Source organism: Cornus florida, unplaced genomic scaffold (assembly GCF_030987335.1).
Source record: "Cornus florida cultivar Cherokee Brave unplaced genomic scaffold, ASM3098733v1 CherokeeBrave_3.0.0_Hap2_Chr09, whole genome shotgun sequence".
Lineage (NCBI taxonomy): Eukaryota > Viridiplantae > Streptophyta > Magnoliopsida > Cornales > Cornaceae > Cornus > Cornus florida.
The window spans coordinates 28252589-28270394 of NW_026775579.1; the positions used below are offsets into that span (position 1 = coordinate 28252589).

Below are 17806 nucleotides of genomic sequence, written 5' to 3' on the forward strand. Positions count from 1 at the left end.
GATTAGAAGAGGTGGACTAAAAGAGACTCTGAAAGTACTGCTCCGCAATGCCGCGCACCACTTCTTTAGAGTCATGCCAGAGGCCCTGCTCATCTTCAATGCCCGAAATCTCATTTTTGCGACGGCGAATAACAGTTTTGCGGTGAAAGAAAGCCGTGTTCTTATCCCCAAGATTTAACCAAGCCAAGCGAGACTTTTGCTTCCAAAAAATTTCCTCATTACGCCACTCCTCTGCCAACTCCTTTTCAAGCTGAAAGATCTCTGAGCGATCAAAAAGGTGGCAATTGGATTTCAAAGTATCAAGCTGGCCTTGGATTTGCTGAATGCGAGTATAAGAATTATTAGAACGACCCCTGTTCCAGCTCTTGAGATTAGCTTTTTAGGCATTAAGTTTCTCTTTGATTCTAAAAAGGATGGAGCCCTGGAAAGGTGAATCACAAGAATCTTTGACAATGTTGGAACAGTCAGGGAATTTCAGCCAGCGAGCGTCAAAGTGGAATTGTCTCGAGCCATGAGGAACTTGAACATTTAGATCCAGCAAAAGAGCTACATGATCAGAGCCAGAGACTGGGAGGTGAAGGAGAGAGTAATAAGGAAAAGCGCTCAACCATTCTTGAGAGCAAAGGCCTCTATCAATCCGGGTCCATATCGTGTGAGGATGCTCCCTTTGATTACACCAAGTATAAGGGAACCCTTTGAAACCCGTATCCAAAAGGTTATATGTGATATCAATTATTGCATTATTTGATTCCATGTTCCTTGGGTGGTGGTCCTTGATGCAATAATTATTGCATTATTGGATTCCATGTGATATCAATTATTTGAATCTTTAGTTTTTCCTGTTCTGCCGTCGGCTCTCCACAGAGGGTACAGTCTACGACGTTTGTCTTCAATGCAAGTTTTTGCTGCACAAATTGTGAGCTGAATTGCCGCTGCAGAGTAATTTACTCAAAATTCCTTTAGAATCAGAAGAAAAGAGATGGAGAAGTTTGAAAATTTCAGCCACAGGCATTACTTGACCCTCGACCAAAAGGAACGTAAAGAGGGGGATCAAATGACCTGCTATGGTTGCACAAACAAAATCTGGAGTGATTTCTATGGTTGCACGCACTGCAAACATTACATCTGCAAATCATGTTTTGGATTGCCGCCAGAGATGCTACACCCCTTTCACAAGGAACATCCCCTCACTCTTCTCGCTGAATCACCTTATAAAGAAGCAAGTGCATCACCGTACTGCCACGCCTGCCGGGTGAAATGTGAAGGGTTCATTTTCCACTCTCACACTTTGATTCAAGTGAGCTAGAATAAGCCCACTACCAAGCCCGACTTTGAATCAAATCCATATATCAATCCACTCCACAGAAAAACCCCTACCCGTCTCAAAGCCCAGCCCATCTACAAGGCCACAGCTACAAAAAAGGCAAGTGATCAAACAAAACAGTGTCATATCATATCATCAACGCCACAAAGTGACAGTTAAAATACTGTTCTCTCTCCCGCGAAAAAGCTTTCACAAACAATTTGTTTATTAGCTGTTAGAGAACTGGAAAGGCAAGTGAGTCTCGTGGAGGGCTCCTTCTCTTACTTAACATCCCCACCATCTTTTTCAGACCTCACCCTTCTCAGTTCTCCATCTCTTTCTCTCTCTCTAGATTGTCTTTTTGCTTTGTTTCTGGTCAGGAAAAGGATTAGTCAGAAAAAATATGGTGAAAGAAACAGAGTACTATGATGCTCTTGGCGTTAGTCCTTCCGCTACCGAGGTGGAGATTCGCAAGGCATACTATCTCAAGGTTCCAAATTTAATCTTAAAAACCCCAATTTTATCTCAAGTCTTCGGTATTTGTAATTTAATGGTTATATATATATATATATATATTATGATCAGCTTATACATTTACTTTCTTTAGAAATCTTATATTGATGCTTGCAGTGTAATGATTATATGTTTGTGCCTGTAGGGGTGGAGAATTTGATGGATTAAATATATTATTTAAGAATCTATAGCATAATTGAATAGAGCTTACAAAAAATTTCAATCATTTATTTTATTCTAGATAGTTTAGAAATAGTATTTCTATTTAAATTTCAATGCAGAATGTTTGCCCAATCTTGAATCAGAGTTAGGTATGAAGTTTTGTTTGGTTAAAGTAGGATATGGGTTTTTTTTAGCTACCATGCCACCAACACACACATTGTGTTTGTTTAAATTCCCAATAACGGATTTTTCCTATATTTGAGCTAGGTCATAATGATATACAAGCAATCATAGTTCTTTAAGGTTGTTTTATTGATCTTGAGTGGATTCTTGTGGATTTAATTTTTTTTTTTTTTTTCCTTTTTATGTTTTTCTATTGCTTATGCAATTTTTACACCATATTTTCTAAATAGATAATTGTAAACCTTTATGTTATATTTTTGGTATTCTTATGGTAATTGTAGAAGAGCTGATCCATTTTCTGTTATACTTAGCGCCTTTCATATATATAGTTGTGTTTGCATTCTTCCTTCCGGCTAAACATTCGGAGCCTCGCCTGTCATACATTAAGCTTAACCCTCTCTGGTTTTCTTGTCTCTCCTTTACACTTCCTCTTTCACTTGTTGGATCTGAATATATAATTCTCTCTTACCCTCACGCGCAAATTTTTAGGGAAGTAATTTCCCCCAAACCCTGTAAGACAGCTGCTGTGCCAACAATATACCAAGTAGAAACAGAGTTAATTGATTGTTGTTTTCCTTTCTTTCTTTCTTTTTCTTTTCTTTCATCTTAAATTATAAAGGACAAGTTATAATATTATGATATATCAACCGTGAGAAGAGGGTGTCTCCTTACATATTTGGAGGCAAGTATTGTTCTAATTGTTATATGAAAGACCAATAAATTTAATGTAAAACATGATTTAAGTTGGATTTCAGTCCTTTTATAATTATTTGTACAGGCAAGACAAGTTCATCCTGATAAAAATCCGAATGACCCTCAGGCTGCCGAAAGATTTCAGGCAAGTCCATTGCTTCTTGTTCTTTTTCATTTTTTTTCTCATTTTTTTTTTAAATAAAAAATAAATATCAGTTCAACATATATTCAACTGGCCTGCATACTTCCCAGGTAAGTGTTTTGCTTTTAAAGTAGAGAAATCACTAACAATGAGGATACATTTTTTATTTTGTGCTAGTACAAAAAGAAGAAAGGGAGGGGGAAGGAAGAGAGAGAGCGAGACAGAGGTCTCTTGATTGTCTCAAATTGGTCACTTCGGTTTATAAAATTCTCCTTTGTGATTATCAACTGATGCAGGTGTTAGGTGAAGCTTATCAGGTTTTGAGTGATCCAGTGCAAAGAGAAACTTATGATCGAAATGGAAAGTATTGCATATCTAGGTAATCATTTAGCATTTTTTATTTGTGTGTGTATGTGTATTTTTTAGGCCATGTTTTGTAACACAATTCATGCACAGTATTCCAATTTTCGTTCCTAGCTCTCTTACTAGGCTAATTGGTTATCATGTGGCTTGTGGACAAAGTTCTGAGACACTTTTCAGCTTGCAATTTGCGTAGTTTCTTTGTGAAAATGTTACAAGACCATCTCACCTTATTACTTTTAAACAGTTTTAGACATCATGGAACTGCTTGAATTTAAAACCCTACTGTTGTTGCACGAATTATTCCCCACCACCACGCCCTTACAGGGTGAATGAATGTGAACCAGCAGAGAAGAACAACTTTAACAAACTTTGGAAGGAAGAAAGGAGTGATGCAATACAAACATATCTAAATATGATCCCTCTGTAAGCTGTGTTGTAAAGTTCTGATCAGTCAGCAGATACTGTCTACTGATTCTTCCTAAAATGCTTACAGTGAAAACCTCTAATGTTTGAATAGAATGGACATTCAGTTTTAATTTTGGAGTTCCTAATGCAACCAATGTAAATACGATAAGTTTTTTTTTTTTTTTTTCCTAGTTGGGACTCACACACACTGCCTCCACTGAGGTTCGAACTCCTGACCTCCCAAAGGGAGGTAGGAGCCTAATACCGCTAAACCACATGCCTGTTGGTAAAAGACGATAAGTGAAGCTTATACTCTAGTGAACTTCTGCACCATGTTTCTTAGTACATTATTCGTACGCACACATATTTGTACCTGAATTTACAGGAAGATATTACTGTAATTATCAAGTTATTGTGCTGAAACAAGAATTCCCTTGTCAAGAGAACACATATCGGCTCAAAATAATGTAAATCAGATAAATAACAGGCGTGTATTCCACACTAATGTATGAACAATTCCATATAGTTGCACATAACATTTTTGGCTTTATCCATATGATCAATTGATCACCTTTGAGATGACTTCTTTCACTAATGTTTATTTTTCCTCGATAATGTTTAGTTAATCTTTATAATATACCTATTGTCTTAATTTTTCAGAGAAACCATCATTGATCCCACTGCCGTCTTTGCTCTTCTTTTTGGAAGTGAACTTTTTGAAGACTACATAGGACATCTAGCTGTGGCATCAATGGCTTCCACTGAATTAGCTGGTGAAAATGACAACCCCGAAAGACTACATGATAGGTTGAAGGCAAGTATGTTCCAAGATTCATCATATTCTTAAATCATGCTCTTTGGAGTAGGAATTTGTTTATTTATCTCTTGATAGCAGTGCGTGAAACCAAGAGTCAACATGCTGCCTCAGATTTGTACTAAATATACTAGTTAATTAATGTTTTGGTGCAAAGGCTAGGTGGTTGCTCATACATCCTTTAAAAGGGCATGGCTTTCTGCTATGTCAAGAAAAGGTTGGACAATCAATGTGTACAACTCTTGACACAACTATCTAAATGAAAATCTAGGTACGTTGCTTACACATGCTAGGGTACATATGAAGTGCCCAAAGAGTTGGGTTCCAATGAGTGTTGGGTAGACCAGAGAGAGAGAGAGATCTAGTAGAGATGAGAGGGATGTCAATGAGAGTGCTGAGGAAGTCAATTCTATTCTAAAGACTCTCAAAGGCTTAAAAATGAATGGCCTTCTTGACCTTATATTGTGCTCCCAGAGTCATAGGGCCAGCTAGACAATACAATTTAAAGCCAAGCATGTCATTGTTAAGACTGTCTGCCTCTATCACCGGGCACTAGACCTGCAAGCTTGGCCAGGATCCCCCATCCTAACATACCAGAAAAGTGGCTACATGTGCCATGTTTCATCGAGGAGGCTAGCCCCTTGCTCTAACCACTAAGCCCACACTCTTTAGAGTGTCTCTATGACCAGCACCATGAATTCTAGTTATACCTCTTAGGCCCTCCTGAGTCCTGATCCTGCTCTCAATCTTGTCAATTGTAAATCATCGTGGTACAGTTATGCCTCAGGTAGAATCCTCTTTGTGGAGGAAAGGGTTCATGGAACTTTAGGAGTTAATTACCGAGGTACAATAAGAGAATGCCCTACATGGTGGATTTTCAAAAGATAATTCCAAGTGTTCACAATTTTAGAGCATACCATTGTCCCCATTATCATGATCATTAGAAAACGACCTTTGTTCCAACTGTAGAAAGCTCTGACCATCTTGTAATGACATAACGACGCTTTAGATACTTATAAGGATTATATTACACAACTTTTTCACATTTTGTATCCTTTTTGCCTTTCCTGGATGCAAGAAGGCAAGAGTCTATTTTATTTTTGCATATTATATATATATATTAGTCCCCATTCTTGTTTTCCATAGAGTTTGTTCCACCGATCGTGAGAACCAACCTTTAATGACCTTCCCTCCCTCTACATCCTGGCCTAGCTACATGAAAACATACTGTAATTTTCATAGCATGGAATCCTAGAAAAACCAAGGACCCAAGTGGCATCCCCTCCTCTTCCCAGTGTTGGTTACCTACCAAAAACAAAAAAGGTCCTTGAAAATTTTCTTTCAAGTTGACAATCGTAAAATCCATTTAACAAGACATGGGCACATATTTCACGAGAGTGGTCGCATATCCTGCTCATGAAGGTTGTTACTGTAGTATGTGAAATTGTAGAATGCTTACAATCCCTGATTACTCTTGGAAATAAGTGTTTCTGAATCACAAAGCATACATATTTGACATGGTGACACTTGAAAGGTAGGAATTTTGCTAGTGGATATGGATGCCATTTATTATGTCATAATAAAACTTAACTTGCTTAAGGAATTTTACTTTACAAACTATTGAGAACTGAGAAGCTGAGCTCAAATCTAAAAAACACTGACATATACTACCTTTGTTTTCTTTTTTGCTTTTCTTCTTTTACTGATAAAAATTTTCGAGGGTTAGAGAATATTAGATGTATACTGAATTTGTTCCAGGTTTTTTTTTCCTCATTTTCTTACATATTTTATACTTTATATCCGAGAATTCAGTGATGCATCATGTAGAGAACATCTTAGAAAATTTTATTTAGAGGTGTAGCTTCAACTTATGACTACCCTTTGATTAATGGTATGATTCTCCTCTTGAAAAAGTATCATGACTTGCATTATTTTGAGTATCATTATGTCTTGTAAATTCAATTTATTTCATTTTTAACTAGGGAAAAAAAAAAAAAAAAAATTTATTTCATTTTCACTAATTTATTTCCATTGGTATATATAAAACTACACATGAAGGCTGTCCAGAAAGAAAGAGAAGAAAAACTCTCCAGAACACTGAAAATTTTTCTTCACCAGTATGTTCAAGGTGACAAAGAAGGATTCTTACATCGAGCTGAATCTGAAGCAGAACGGCTATCACATGCAGGTTAACTTGCAGCCCATTTCCTCTGCATGTTTTATTTTCTTAAATAAACCATTTTGAGAAACTTAATTTTGATCAGATTATAAAGATGTTGCACTTTCACTTGGACTTTGTGCAAGAAAACTAAGATGGATAGATCTTAAAAAAAATTATGATTGAAATTGACAAATTTACTGGATTCCTTATATTTTCTTATTTTTATTAAATTTTAATTTCCAAAGTTCGTGTTTCTAAAAATTAACTATTAAAATGTGGTATCCTTAAAATTTATTTATTTCGAAATAAAGAAGGTGGCCTTTGGCTTTAAAATTTCAGGGCATTTAGCTGAAACTGGTTTTGTCCAAGTTGTGGCTTACAGTAAGCATTGCCAAGCCATATATGGATATATTATAATAAGATTATAGACTGTTTGCTTTATCATATAATGAGATTTTAGAGTGTTGTACTGTTAATGAAAAGGGGGAAACAACGTGTATACATTCACTAACGCAATAGACAGAATACTAATGCATAAACTGCATTGATGTTGCTAAAAGAAAGTTTCTCATCTTCTGCAACTACAGCTTTCGGAGTTGATGTGTTGCATACTATTGGTTACATATATACAAGACAAGCTGCACAAGAGCTTGGAAAGAAAGCCATTTTCCTTGGCGTGCCTTTTTTGGCCGAGTGGGTTCGGAATAAGGGACATTTCTGGAAGTCACAGATTACTGCAGCAAAAGGTGCTTTCCAATTGCTGCAACTTCAAGAAGACGTTCGTCGACAATTTAAAATGGATGGTAGTTGCCCTGGAAATGATGTTGAATCACATTTAAGGCTAAACAAGGACACACTGATGAACTCATTATGGAAATTGAATGTAGTGGACATTGAAATAACCCTCTTACATGTGTGTCAAATGGTAGGTTTATTATCATTCTCTTTTCAGTAAATGAAACTCTTTTCATGAAAAAGAAAAAGGTTCTCAATTTCCTTTGAGTCTACAATTTGCTGCGTTATCGCCATTTTAGGTTAAGAATGTGTCATTTTCTTTCATCTACACAAAAATATAGAAAAAAGAAGAAATATCTTTCAGAATGATTGAGGGAGATTAATTTAATTATCCTTTGTTAATTACAGGTGCTGCAAGAAAATAATGTTAAGAAGGAAGAACTTAAAGCACGTGCCGTGGCTCTAAAAAATCTGGGGAAAATATTTCAGGTGCAATATATTTTGCCAATTTTCAAAGCATCATTTTATATTAGTTTGAATAATACTATCATGAGTAGTTTATGTGTGAAATGTAGCACACATTACGTCTTTACTTCTAATAAATATTTATGAGAATTTTCAAATTTTAAGTGATAAATTTTTACTCCTGCTACTCATTGAATTTCTACTGATACCCGAGTAACAGCTGGACCAAAAATATATATATTTTGGCCCATGCAGGTTTCGAACCCACGACGCTCAAACCAACTGAGCTAATGGGCCACACTTGTTTGAATATTTTTTAACACACTTTTTACTTTATTTCTTAGTGAAAATGAAGATGTGATTTATCTCAAAAATGAGAACAGGGTGTGATACTAAGCAACTGCTTTTACAACTTTCTTTTTTCAGAGAGAGAAGATTGCGCGAAGTGGTGGAACGTCCAGGAAAAATATTGGTGCTGACGATGTAAATGCAGATGGAAGCAGTAGTTCTGATAGCAGTGATGAAGAAGATTCACCAAGAACACTTAATTATCGAACTCCTATGATCACACAGGCATGTCCAATAAACCTCTTAACCTTTTATATATATATATATATATATATATATATATATATATATATATATATATTTGTTTTGGAAACAGGACCCTTTCAACCACGGCTCCTTTGGACTTATGGTTGTAAAATAAACTTAGGATATGTCATATGTGTAATCATTTGCAAACTACACGTATTATTTAAACTTGAATATTTTTGTATCTTATGAGAGTTAAACTCAAGACGTCCAAGTTACCAACCGACTCGCCCCTTATCTGAACTTATATATTATGTGCATGAACCTTTTTCATGTATATCTCTTCCTACAAGTGCCTCCTGCACACAACACCCACTCACAAAAGCATAGAAGTGAGACATCTCCATTTAAGGTTCATATAAGTTTCTGTTTCTTATCCTATGTTTTTAGTACTTGTTTCAATTTCAGAGTTTTTCCTACGAGGATACTTTTGTTGATAGGTATGCTTTGCCTCTTGTGACCTTTACATATACGCATCTTGGCAGTGCATTTACCCCACACACACACAAAACGGATGCATACAATTCAACATGCCTGAACAAAAAATAGCTTGAGTTTAGCTTTTTTTTGAATTAAAATCTTCTCTTGTACCGGAGAGTCCGGTGCACCAACCAATAGTGATTAGTGATAAATCTCACCTAATAGTGATGGATTCCACTTGATAGTGGCAATCATCACTGACTGATTGTGGCACCATCACTCACTGGTGACAATCAACACTGACTAATTGTGACACACCACGTTATAAATCCTACCTAAAAATGATAAATCTCACTTGATGGTGACAATCATCATCACTGATTATGCACCTGACCTCTCGTGTACGAGAGGGAGAGGGGACACGGTTCACTCAAGTTATGAACCAAGTTCCTTTCCTTTTTTATAATTAATATATATATATTTGAATTAAAATTAGAACCAATGCCAACATTTTTTACCACTTTTGCAATAATAATTTTTCATGAATCTTCTTGTCAATGTACTTGGACAGTAGACTCAACTTGGGTCATGAATTTTCAAAAGCAGTTACTATCTTCAACCATCATGAATTTTCAAAAGCAGTTACTATCTTCAACCATAATTCAAATTTGGCTGCTCTCCTTTTTAAGTCATCCTAGGGTTCATTGTTGACCCCTATGAACAGGTCATGACAAATTTTCTACTACTCTCTCTTGTGACAGGGCATTGGAAGACTCTTCAGGTGCCTCTGTAATCCAGCATTTGATGTAGACGATGAAGAGATTGCGTACAAGAGCAAATGATATGGTTTAACTATTGGCTTCTTTGAGATCAAGATATGCAATATATTTCAACATAAAACACTGGATATATTATCGAAAAGCACGTTGTTCAACCATTGAGACTGTTTTAAGAGATCAAAAAGGCGCAAGCCATGTAATTTGTGCAGTGTGTTTCTGTATTTCTGGTAGAACCTGCAATTGCCACCATATGTTTGACCGACAAAATGACAAGCATGGATCAATATACACGCGAATACGAACTTCTGCAAATCAACTGGTGCTCAGAAAAAAAACACAAATCCACCTGCAATTTGACACAGTAAAATTGATGGCATATGTTCTATACTCGACAAAATAAAATAATCTAACACAAAAAAATCAAGTGAAAAGAGAAGGGAAGGGGAAGAAGAAAAGAAAGAAAAAATAAAAATAGCAACAAATCATTTTTTTATGTAAATTAAAATGAAATTGAAAAGTAGAAAATTTGAAAGAAAACACCGTCATTTTGCCCAGAATGAAGCACACAAGAACAGCAGGAAGTATTTGTCGTTCCTGCACCCAGTACCAGCAGCAACATCTCCTTTGGGGTTCTAAACATTATGATATTTCTTTATTTTTTTGATAAGTTTAAACATTATGATATTTTTGCAGTGTCAAAACATTGACACTTCAGCCAAGGCAGACCACACTGGAGCACATCCAAACACACACACACACAGGTCATACACATCACCCCCCTTCTTATTGCCACATACTGAAAGGCGAAAACAACCACGATATGTCATTATACAAAATCCGAATAGATAGCAAACATACGGGTTCCAGCAGCAAAAAGGCTACCACATAAAGCCAAACAGAGTCCTTTGTGTTCAAAACAACAATATGTACATGGCCTCAGTTTTTTTTTCTTTCTCGGGCCAATAAACTGAGACATGAAATTTTTACCTCAAACTATCTCTAATGAGCAGGATGAGGAAATGCGCTGGCTGTACGGTGTGCTTGAAAAGCGCAAGCACAATGCACTGATGTTAAGTTCAAACAGCCACTTATAATGAGGGAATGCCTTCCTGGGCAGGTGTGAAGTGCAGGAAATGAGTCGCATAATGCCTGAACAGCCGGAGGGGTAAGGGCTGTGCACTGGCTGATATTCAGATTTATAAGCCCTTCTTCCTCGTGCCTATTTTTCACAGACTTCCACATGTTCTTGTTATTCAATCGTCTGTGAGCCAATGAGTATATCGCTCTGTCTGTGATATTCTGGCAATAGTAGAGGCCAAGGGATCGCAGATGAAGGCAATTATTTGCCAAAGCAATTACACTCTCATCTGCAATGCAGTCCAAAAAGATAAACAAAGTCAACAATCTAAATTCTAAATACACCCAACGAAGTAACTACAAATATAGCAAGGAGCCACAGCTATGGGCAGAAATCAATTCAGGTTGGGTGGGTTTACATCAAAATCTAGATAGTGTACTGCATGAATTACAGAACAACTAAGGCCTTCCCAACACTGAAATTCACAACCTTACATGAACTTCAAGTTTCAAGTTCAATAAGATCAGGATGGACCCATTTACATTATAGAAGGCTTTTGGTTATTTTCAATGGTCCAGAAGATCATATGGATAATTTTTGTTTGATTATTGATAAAATTTACAGGATGATGAAAAAGTTTGAAAAAAAACAGTGATCTGCAGATCCAGACTAAAAGCATTTGATGAAGTCCCAAAACATTCTGCAAAGAATGTACAAATCAACCTATCAGCCAAAAGTCCATATGGACAATGATCAACATCAACTATTAAGGGACAAAACAAGTGGCCGGGACAATGCCTCATGAAGCGAAGGTCACTCCAAGAACCCTCCCTTTCCTAAACCAGGCACACTTGCTCAGAAACCTGAAGATTACCATACCCATACCAGAAACACATACCCAAGTCCAAGTAACATAGCACCAAACAGCTCAACCCAAGAATAGAAACTTGAAGATAACAATATGGCCATATCCCCCTTTTATTTTCTTTTTTTCATTTTTTCCCTGTTTGGAAGGGAGACATGAGGAAGGGCGGGTCCAGGGCTAGACAATTTTCTATGTCCAGTATTGAATTTTCTATGCAGACTAAATTTCTTAACTATCAAGAGATCTATTTGGCCACTTCTTCACTATAGTTGTGCTATCATTCTGAATCACATGCACCCACATCACTAATATCTACATATTGGTCCGTGAGGCAATGACAAATTATTGCAGCAAGTCCCATCCATTTCTTTAGTATTGCACCCAGTGTTACACACAGAACAAATTCTGTCATTCATAATCCTATAACTTCTTGTCACGTGAATCATTAATCCCAAAAACCTCCTTGCAGCTAAACTTGCATTTTCAAAACATGTTTATTAAGTGCTCACCATTAAAGGGAACCACACAAATTCACTCGAATCTATCAATTATAACATCGATTTCATTATACTCCAGAAGCAATTCTTTAGCATTTCTTTCTCTATGGAGATACTTCCCAACTTCCAATGCAACACAGGACAGTAGGCTGTAATGCCATTTTATATTTCAAATATCAAGCAGAAGGTATCTAATTGCTTACTCCTTTGAGACTCCAAGAGATTTAAACATTAAATCTAACTATGGAGATCTCAAAGAAAATTTGTTAGGCTCTGAATCTCCTATCACTCCCAATAGCAGAGGCGCAGGGTCCAATCCTAGTTGTTACACGGGTGTATGTTTATTACCCATAAAAAAAAAAAGGAACATGGAGTTTCAGTAGGATCTAACTTACATCGCCAAAACTCGTTAAACATTGCCATTTACGTGTTGATTCCACTCAAAAATATAATCAACATATGAGAATCCTACAAAACCAATTGTTTAACCATCCTTCCATATGTAAATAGTTCTTTAATATTTATAATCAAAGTAGCTATTCACATCCAATAAATATTATAAACCCTCAAGACTTGACCAGGATTTGGTAAATGAACCACACATTTGTAGAAACTGTCAAACAAATAATACATCTAAAAGAAAGCAGTTTTACTTTTTAATTATTGAATGATTATTTATATTACGAACTAAAAAAGACAGTAATTCCAAGTTCCAACATATTGTAGTAAGTAATATGTGATACCTGTAATAAGGACACAGCCACACAAGTCGAGGGCTCTTAGATCAGGGCATCCATATGCTAAACTCATAACTCCTACATCACCAACATTCTCACACCATCCCAGATTCAAAGACTGCAACTGGCCACAGTTATACCCAATAGCCTGCAAGGGAATTTGAAAAATAGAACTAGATCACTCAGCAATTTGTAAGAAGTTAAATGTGAAATAAAAAATGCGAACTCTTTTATACCTTTAATGCTCTATCAGATGCAGCTTTTACACATCCACAAAGATTTAAAATTTTTAATTTTCTGCAAAAACCACTCAGATATCCAAGAGCAGCGTCACTGAAGGCCGAACAACCACTGATGTTGAGTTTAATAAGATTCGGACAACCGCGAGCTAAAGCATATAGGGAGCGATCACTGAGCTTAAAGCTCTTGCTCAGATCCAGGTCCTGCAGGTCATGACAGCATTTTGCAATAGTCTCAACAGCACTATCCTCTAGTTGTTGTTTATCTTGTCGCAGTATTAGAACTTGTAGTTTTGTGAATTTGGGAGCAAGAGATAGAACCAAGTTATTCATGTTGTTCTTGGACCTGAAAGTCATGCAGAAGGACAAAGCATAAAACTAAGACAAGATAACAAGGCAAACAGTGAAACATATAATCTGTGCATGAAACAGTAATTTTTTAGGAAATTTGAGCATTTTATAACATATTTCTGGAAATTTGAATTTGATCAACAAAAAAAGATGTCTTGTTTAAGATGCCTACTAATTGTCCTTGAGTCATTGACTTTTGTAACATTTATGGATGTAACATACTAATGACTGTAAGGTTTGAACCAGCAACTCGTGAAGTCAAGGTTTGAACCAGCAACTCGTGAAGTCAGGTGTCTGTCTTATCTCCAAATATTCACCCTCACTCCTCAAGATATGAAAGTAGTAATCCAATATGCATCTAGGTCTTAGATCCTCAAAAGGAGACACAAGCCAAAAAGAGAAAAATAGAGGTAAGCACAAGAACAGAACCGGAGAAGAACAATTACAACTTCCCTCGCTCAAATATTCAACAACTCAAAATTCTCCCCCGAGGGGTGTAAATCATTCAGACTTTGATTTACTTCAAACTACATTAGTTCACAAGTGATTTGTTCAATGCCTTCAAGTCTCCATAATTCTCATAAAGCGATAGCTCCAAAAAGAATTTAATTTTTTTTTTTTTTTCATTGGCAAAAAAAAATATAAAAATAAAATATTTGAACTAGGTATCTCTCCATGATACCCACAAAGAAATAGGTGCCAGAAAAGGATATGAATGGTTATGGCCACTGGCTAAATGAAAAAGTAGCCTAAACAAAGCCACAACAGTAGAAAGGCAGATGATCAAGACATTCAACAGGTAAAAGGTAGCCTAAACAATGCCACGACAGTAGAAAGGCAGATGATCAAATGGCATGTAAACCCATCCTTATAAAAATGATTGATTCCTAAAAGCCAATAGTATGAAATCATAAGGAAAAATTCCACCATGTTTGATTTTTTATTTATTTTTTTCCTGTAAATACCATGTTTGATTGTTACTTGTTCTGTAACAAGGAAAATGCTTCCCAATGAAGCTTGGTCGAGGAAATCAAAATCGGCCATCATACCAACAAACAAACCAATACCAAAATAACCAAAAAAAACAAGCAGCAAATGGAATATGAATTTAATACCAGGGACCCATAACAATATGCTTAGACAACAGTCATAGTCACATGTAGATTCATATGAAAAGGGGCTAATAGAAGATATACCACGAGAGTGACAGATGGGTAAGCCCCAAGCAGATAGCATCTCTCCAACCACTACAGACCCCTGAAGCAACAATTGCAGTACGATCGTCGACAAGAGAAACAATTCGCAACAAAAGCTCCATAGGAATATCCTTCCACTCAGTGATCACCCCAACACCTCGCATCATTCCTCCGCCAACACCATCGCCGCCGAACACCATCATCTTCCCGAAGCACAAGTCCAAATCCTCAGCTTTACCTACCATTTAACCCTTCACCGCCCTGCCCTCGTTTCTGTCACCAATTTAGAACAAGTTAGAGAATCAAATAGTATCAGTTTCCAAGACGATGAAGTTTGAAAAAATTTGTGGTAAAACGACAACAGAGTACAACAAAGACCATCCACCTGTCAACAATATAGGAATTTTGCAGAGACACATCACACGAAACAGTAATCACATTAAAACCCTAGAATAGGCTCTTAATTCTCATACATTTATCAACCCACATACACACAAAGATATATATATATATATATATATATATATATATATACTGCACAAGACACGACAGTAGACCTTATAATCTGTACAAAAAATTGAATCTTCAAGGATTACATAGGATCAGAAAATTTTTATTTCCACCAAAAGAATGTAAAAAATTTGTGTCAAAACAAACATTTTCCACTAACCAGTCGATTATCAGACGAATATCTCTGATAAGCACACACCAGTCACAACTACATATACATATTTATATATATATATAACAGATATATATAAACGCATTTGTACTATTGAATATGTGTGTGTGTATAAGTCTATGCGTCGTCTAAGAGCGAATTGGGGTTTTCGCGATACCTTTGATAGGGTCAATTCTATTGGGCGTCTGCAGCTTTGCAACGGGCGTTTTAAAAGAGAGAATCGAGACTCGAGAGAGAGCGAGAGGGGAAAGAGGAAACGTACGGGAAAGAAAAGAAATGAACGACGTGTATTGCGCCACGTGTCGAAGAGTAGTGATCGGCGTAAGGGACAAAAAAGTGGGGTCCACGTAAAGTAGTGTTGATTTGATTGATTTGATGTGATGAGAAATAGAGAGGCGACGAGAAAAGAAATCCGTGAAAAAGCAAAAAGAAAAAGAATGAAAAATTCCTAATAAATAATTAATTAAACCAAATTAATTAATGGATAATGGAAAATTAAAATGAAGAATGAGAGGATAAAGAAAGAAAAAAAAAAAAAAAAAAAAAGTACGAGAAAGTTCCAACAAATTTTGTCCAGAAACGAAGCCGCACCATAAGTGGGGTGCGATGAACATCGGTAACGTGTGGGAAGTGGTAACTGCCTTTATCATTTGAAATTCAATAACTACTGTAATTAAATTTATTTATTTTTTTAATGAGAAACTCATACATTCGTTTAATCAAGTTTCAAATTTTTTTTAAAATTCAAAAATAAAGTATTTATTATGGTGCTTAATTTTGTATTGAAAATTTGAGAAATCTTTAAAAATATATATTTATGGTTATCTATTTATGATTATTAAAAATAATTCGTAAATGAAGTTACTTGTTGCGGCCTTCAAAATTCAAATCTAATAAAAAATAAAAATAAAAGTGTTAATTACTATTGTAAGAATCATGACAAATAGGCAAAATTAGTGGCCTTTAAATTATTTTCCTTATTGTAATTCTTATTGTTACCTTCTTGTTTTTTTTCATATCATTTATAGACATGCTTTTAGAAACCCACATTAAAAATGCACTTAAAGAAAGACATGTTTTTTTCTTCATTTTTTTTCTCATATCATTTATAGACATGAAAAAATAAATAAATAAAATAAAATTATAGACATGCTTTTACAAACCATACATTAAAGCTATTTTATTTTATTTTACGAATTTAATTTTAAATTACTTTTTTGGCCCTCCAAATAAATATTCCAAACATACCATTAGATTACAGTAACTGAAGGGGCATAAAACCCCACTGGGCCAACTTTGGCCCAGCCCGCTAGTTAGAAGAGCCCAGCGACCCCCCAACCCATTCACTCTCATTTAAGGCATGTTCTAACTGAGGGTGAGGCTCAAGAAGAGATCCAGCCCGTTTAGGAGGGATGAAACCCATATTACCTTAAGGTTTAGATAAGACCAAAGGATTTTTAGGGCAAGTTGAGACTTCAATAAGTAGAAAAAGGTAAGAAATGTAAAAGGATTCGATTAAAGTGTAACAATTTTACTTTCCTAATAAAGAGAGCAAATTCTTGCACATTCATCTGGCGCCGTCTGTGGGAAGATCGCCAAGTGGGCAATTGAGCTGAATCCTTTCGAGATACACTACGAACCTCGCACGGCGATCAAGGGGCAAGTTGTGCCAGGTTTTCTACTTGACCAAGAGCCCAACGATGAGCTCGATGCACAAACAGAGCCCCAGTGGCATCTCTACGTTGATGGCTCCTCGAATCGGGGCATAGTAATTAAAACTCCAAATGGAACACTCTTAACCTAGGCAATCAGACTTGAATTTCCAACAACAAATAATGAGGCGGAGTATGAGGCTCTATTAGCTGGCCTACGACTTACAAAAGAGCTGTAAATACAAAACCTACATGTGTTTAGTGATTCTCAGTTGGTTGTGAGACAAGTAATGGGAGATTACACCGCCAAGGATGAGCACATGAATGCCTACCGATCTGAAATTGAGAGAGAGGCATAGGGGTTCGACCAAATTAAATTTGACCAAATCCCTAGGGTACAGAACTGGAAGGCCGATCAAGTGGCAAATGCAGCATTCGGTTTTGGCGACAATTTGACTAGAGTAGTTTCAATGGACGTCTTGGTTCATCCTTCCACAGAAGAGCCCGAACGGATTTATGTTATCCCATATGAGCCAAGTTAGATCGATCCGATCATGACCTATATTAAGACCGGTGCATTGCCCGATAGCAAGAGTGAGGCCAGAGCGATCAGGACAAAGACAGCAAAGTACACAATCGCCCCAAGGTCAACTGTACAGAAAATCATACTCAGGCTACTATCTGTGATGCTTGACCCCCTCTGAAGCCCAAGAAGTTCTCAAAACAATTCATAGTGGCGTCTGTGAAAATCATACTAAAGGCCGATCGTTAGCTCAT

The 17806-nt window shown here is 36.4% G+C and overlaps 2 protein-coding genes across 3 annotated transcripts; one reads left to right on the forward strand and one right to left on the reverse strand.

Annotated features, from left to right (window-relative positions):
- The first annotated feature begins 864 nt into the window (after positions 1-864).
- Positions 865-9887, forward strand: LOC132273629 (chaperone protein dnaJ 10-like). Its single transcript, XM_059774612.1, has 9 exons — positions 865-1793; positions 2940-2999; positions 3293-3375; positions 4425-4578; positions 6637-6766; positions 7327-7664; positions 7883-7963; positions 8366-8512; positions 9715-9887. Exons 1-9 carry the CDS (start codon positions 1707-1709, stop codon positions 9793-9795), a joined length of 1161 nt encoding a protein of 386 aa, XP_059630595.1. The 5' UTR covers positions 865-1706; the 3' UTR covers positions 9796-9887.
- A 610-nt stretch (positions 9888-10497) lies between these two features.
- On the reverse strand, positions 10498-15616 carry LOC132273628 (F-box protein SKP2B-like). 2 transcript variants are annotated; one of them, XM_059774610.1, is made up of 5 exons: positions 15535-15616; positions 14696-14968; positions 13146-13494; positions 12916-13057; positions 10498-11099 (listed from the first exon to the last, which is right to left on the reverse strand). In XM_059774610.1, exons 2-5 carry the CDS (start codon positions 14938-14940, stop codon positions 10732-10734), a joined length of 1104 nt encoding a protein of 367 aa, XP_059630593.1. In that variant the 5' UTR covers positions 14941-14968; positions 15535-15616; the 3' UTR covers positions 10498-10731. The 2 variants fall into 2 exon arrangements, with proteins under 2 accessions (XP_059630593.1, XP_059630594.1); XM_059774611.1 differs by lacking the exon at positions 15535-15616 and adding an exon at positions 15366-15528.
- Between the last annotated feature and the right edge of the window lie 2190 nt (positions 15617-17806).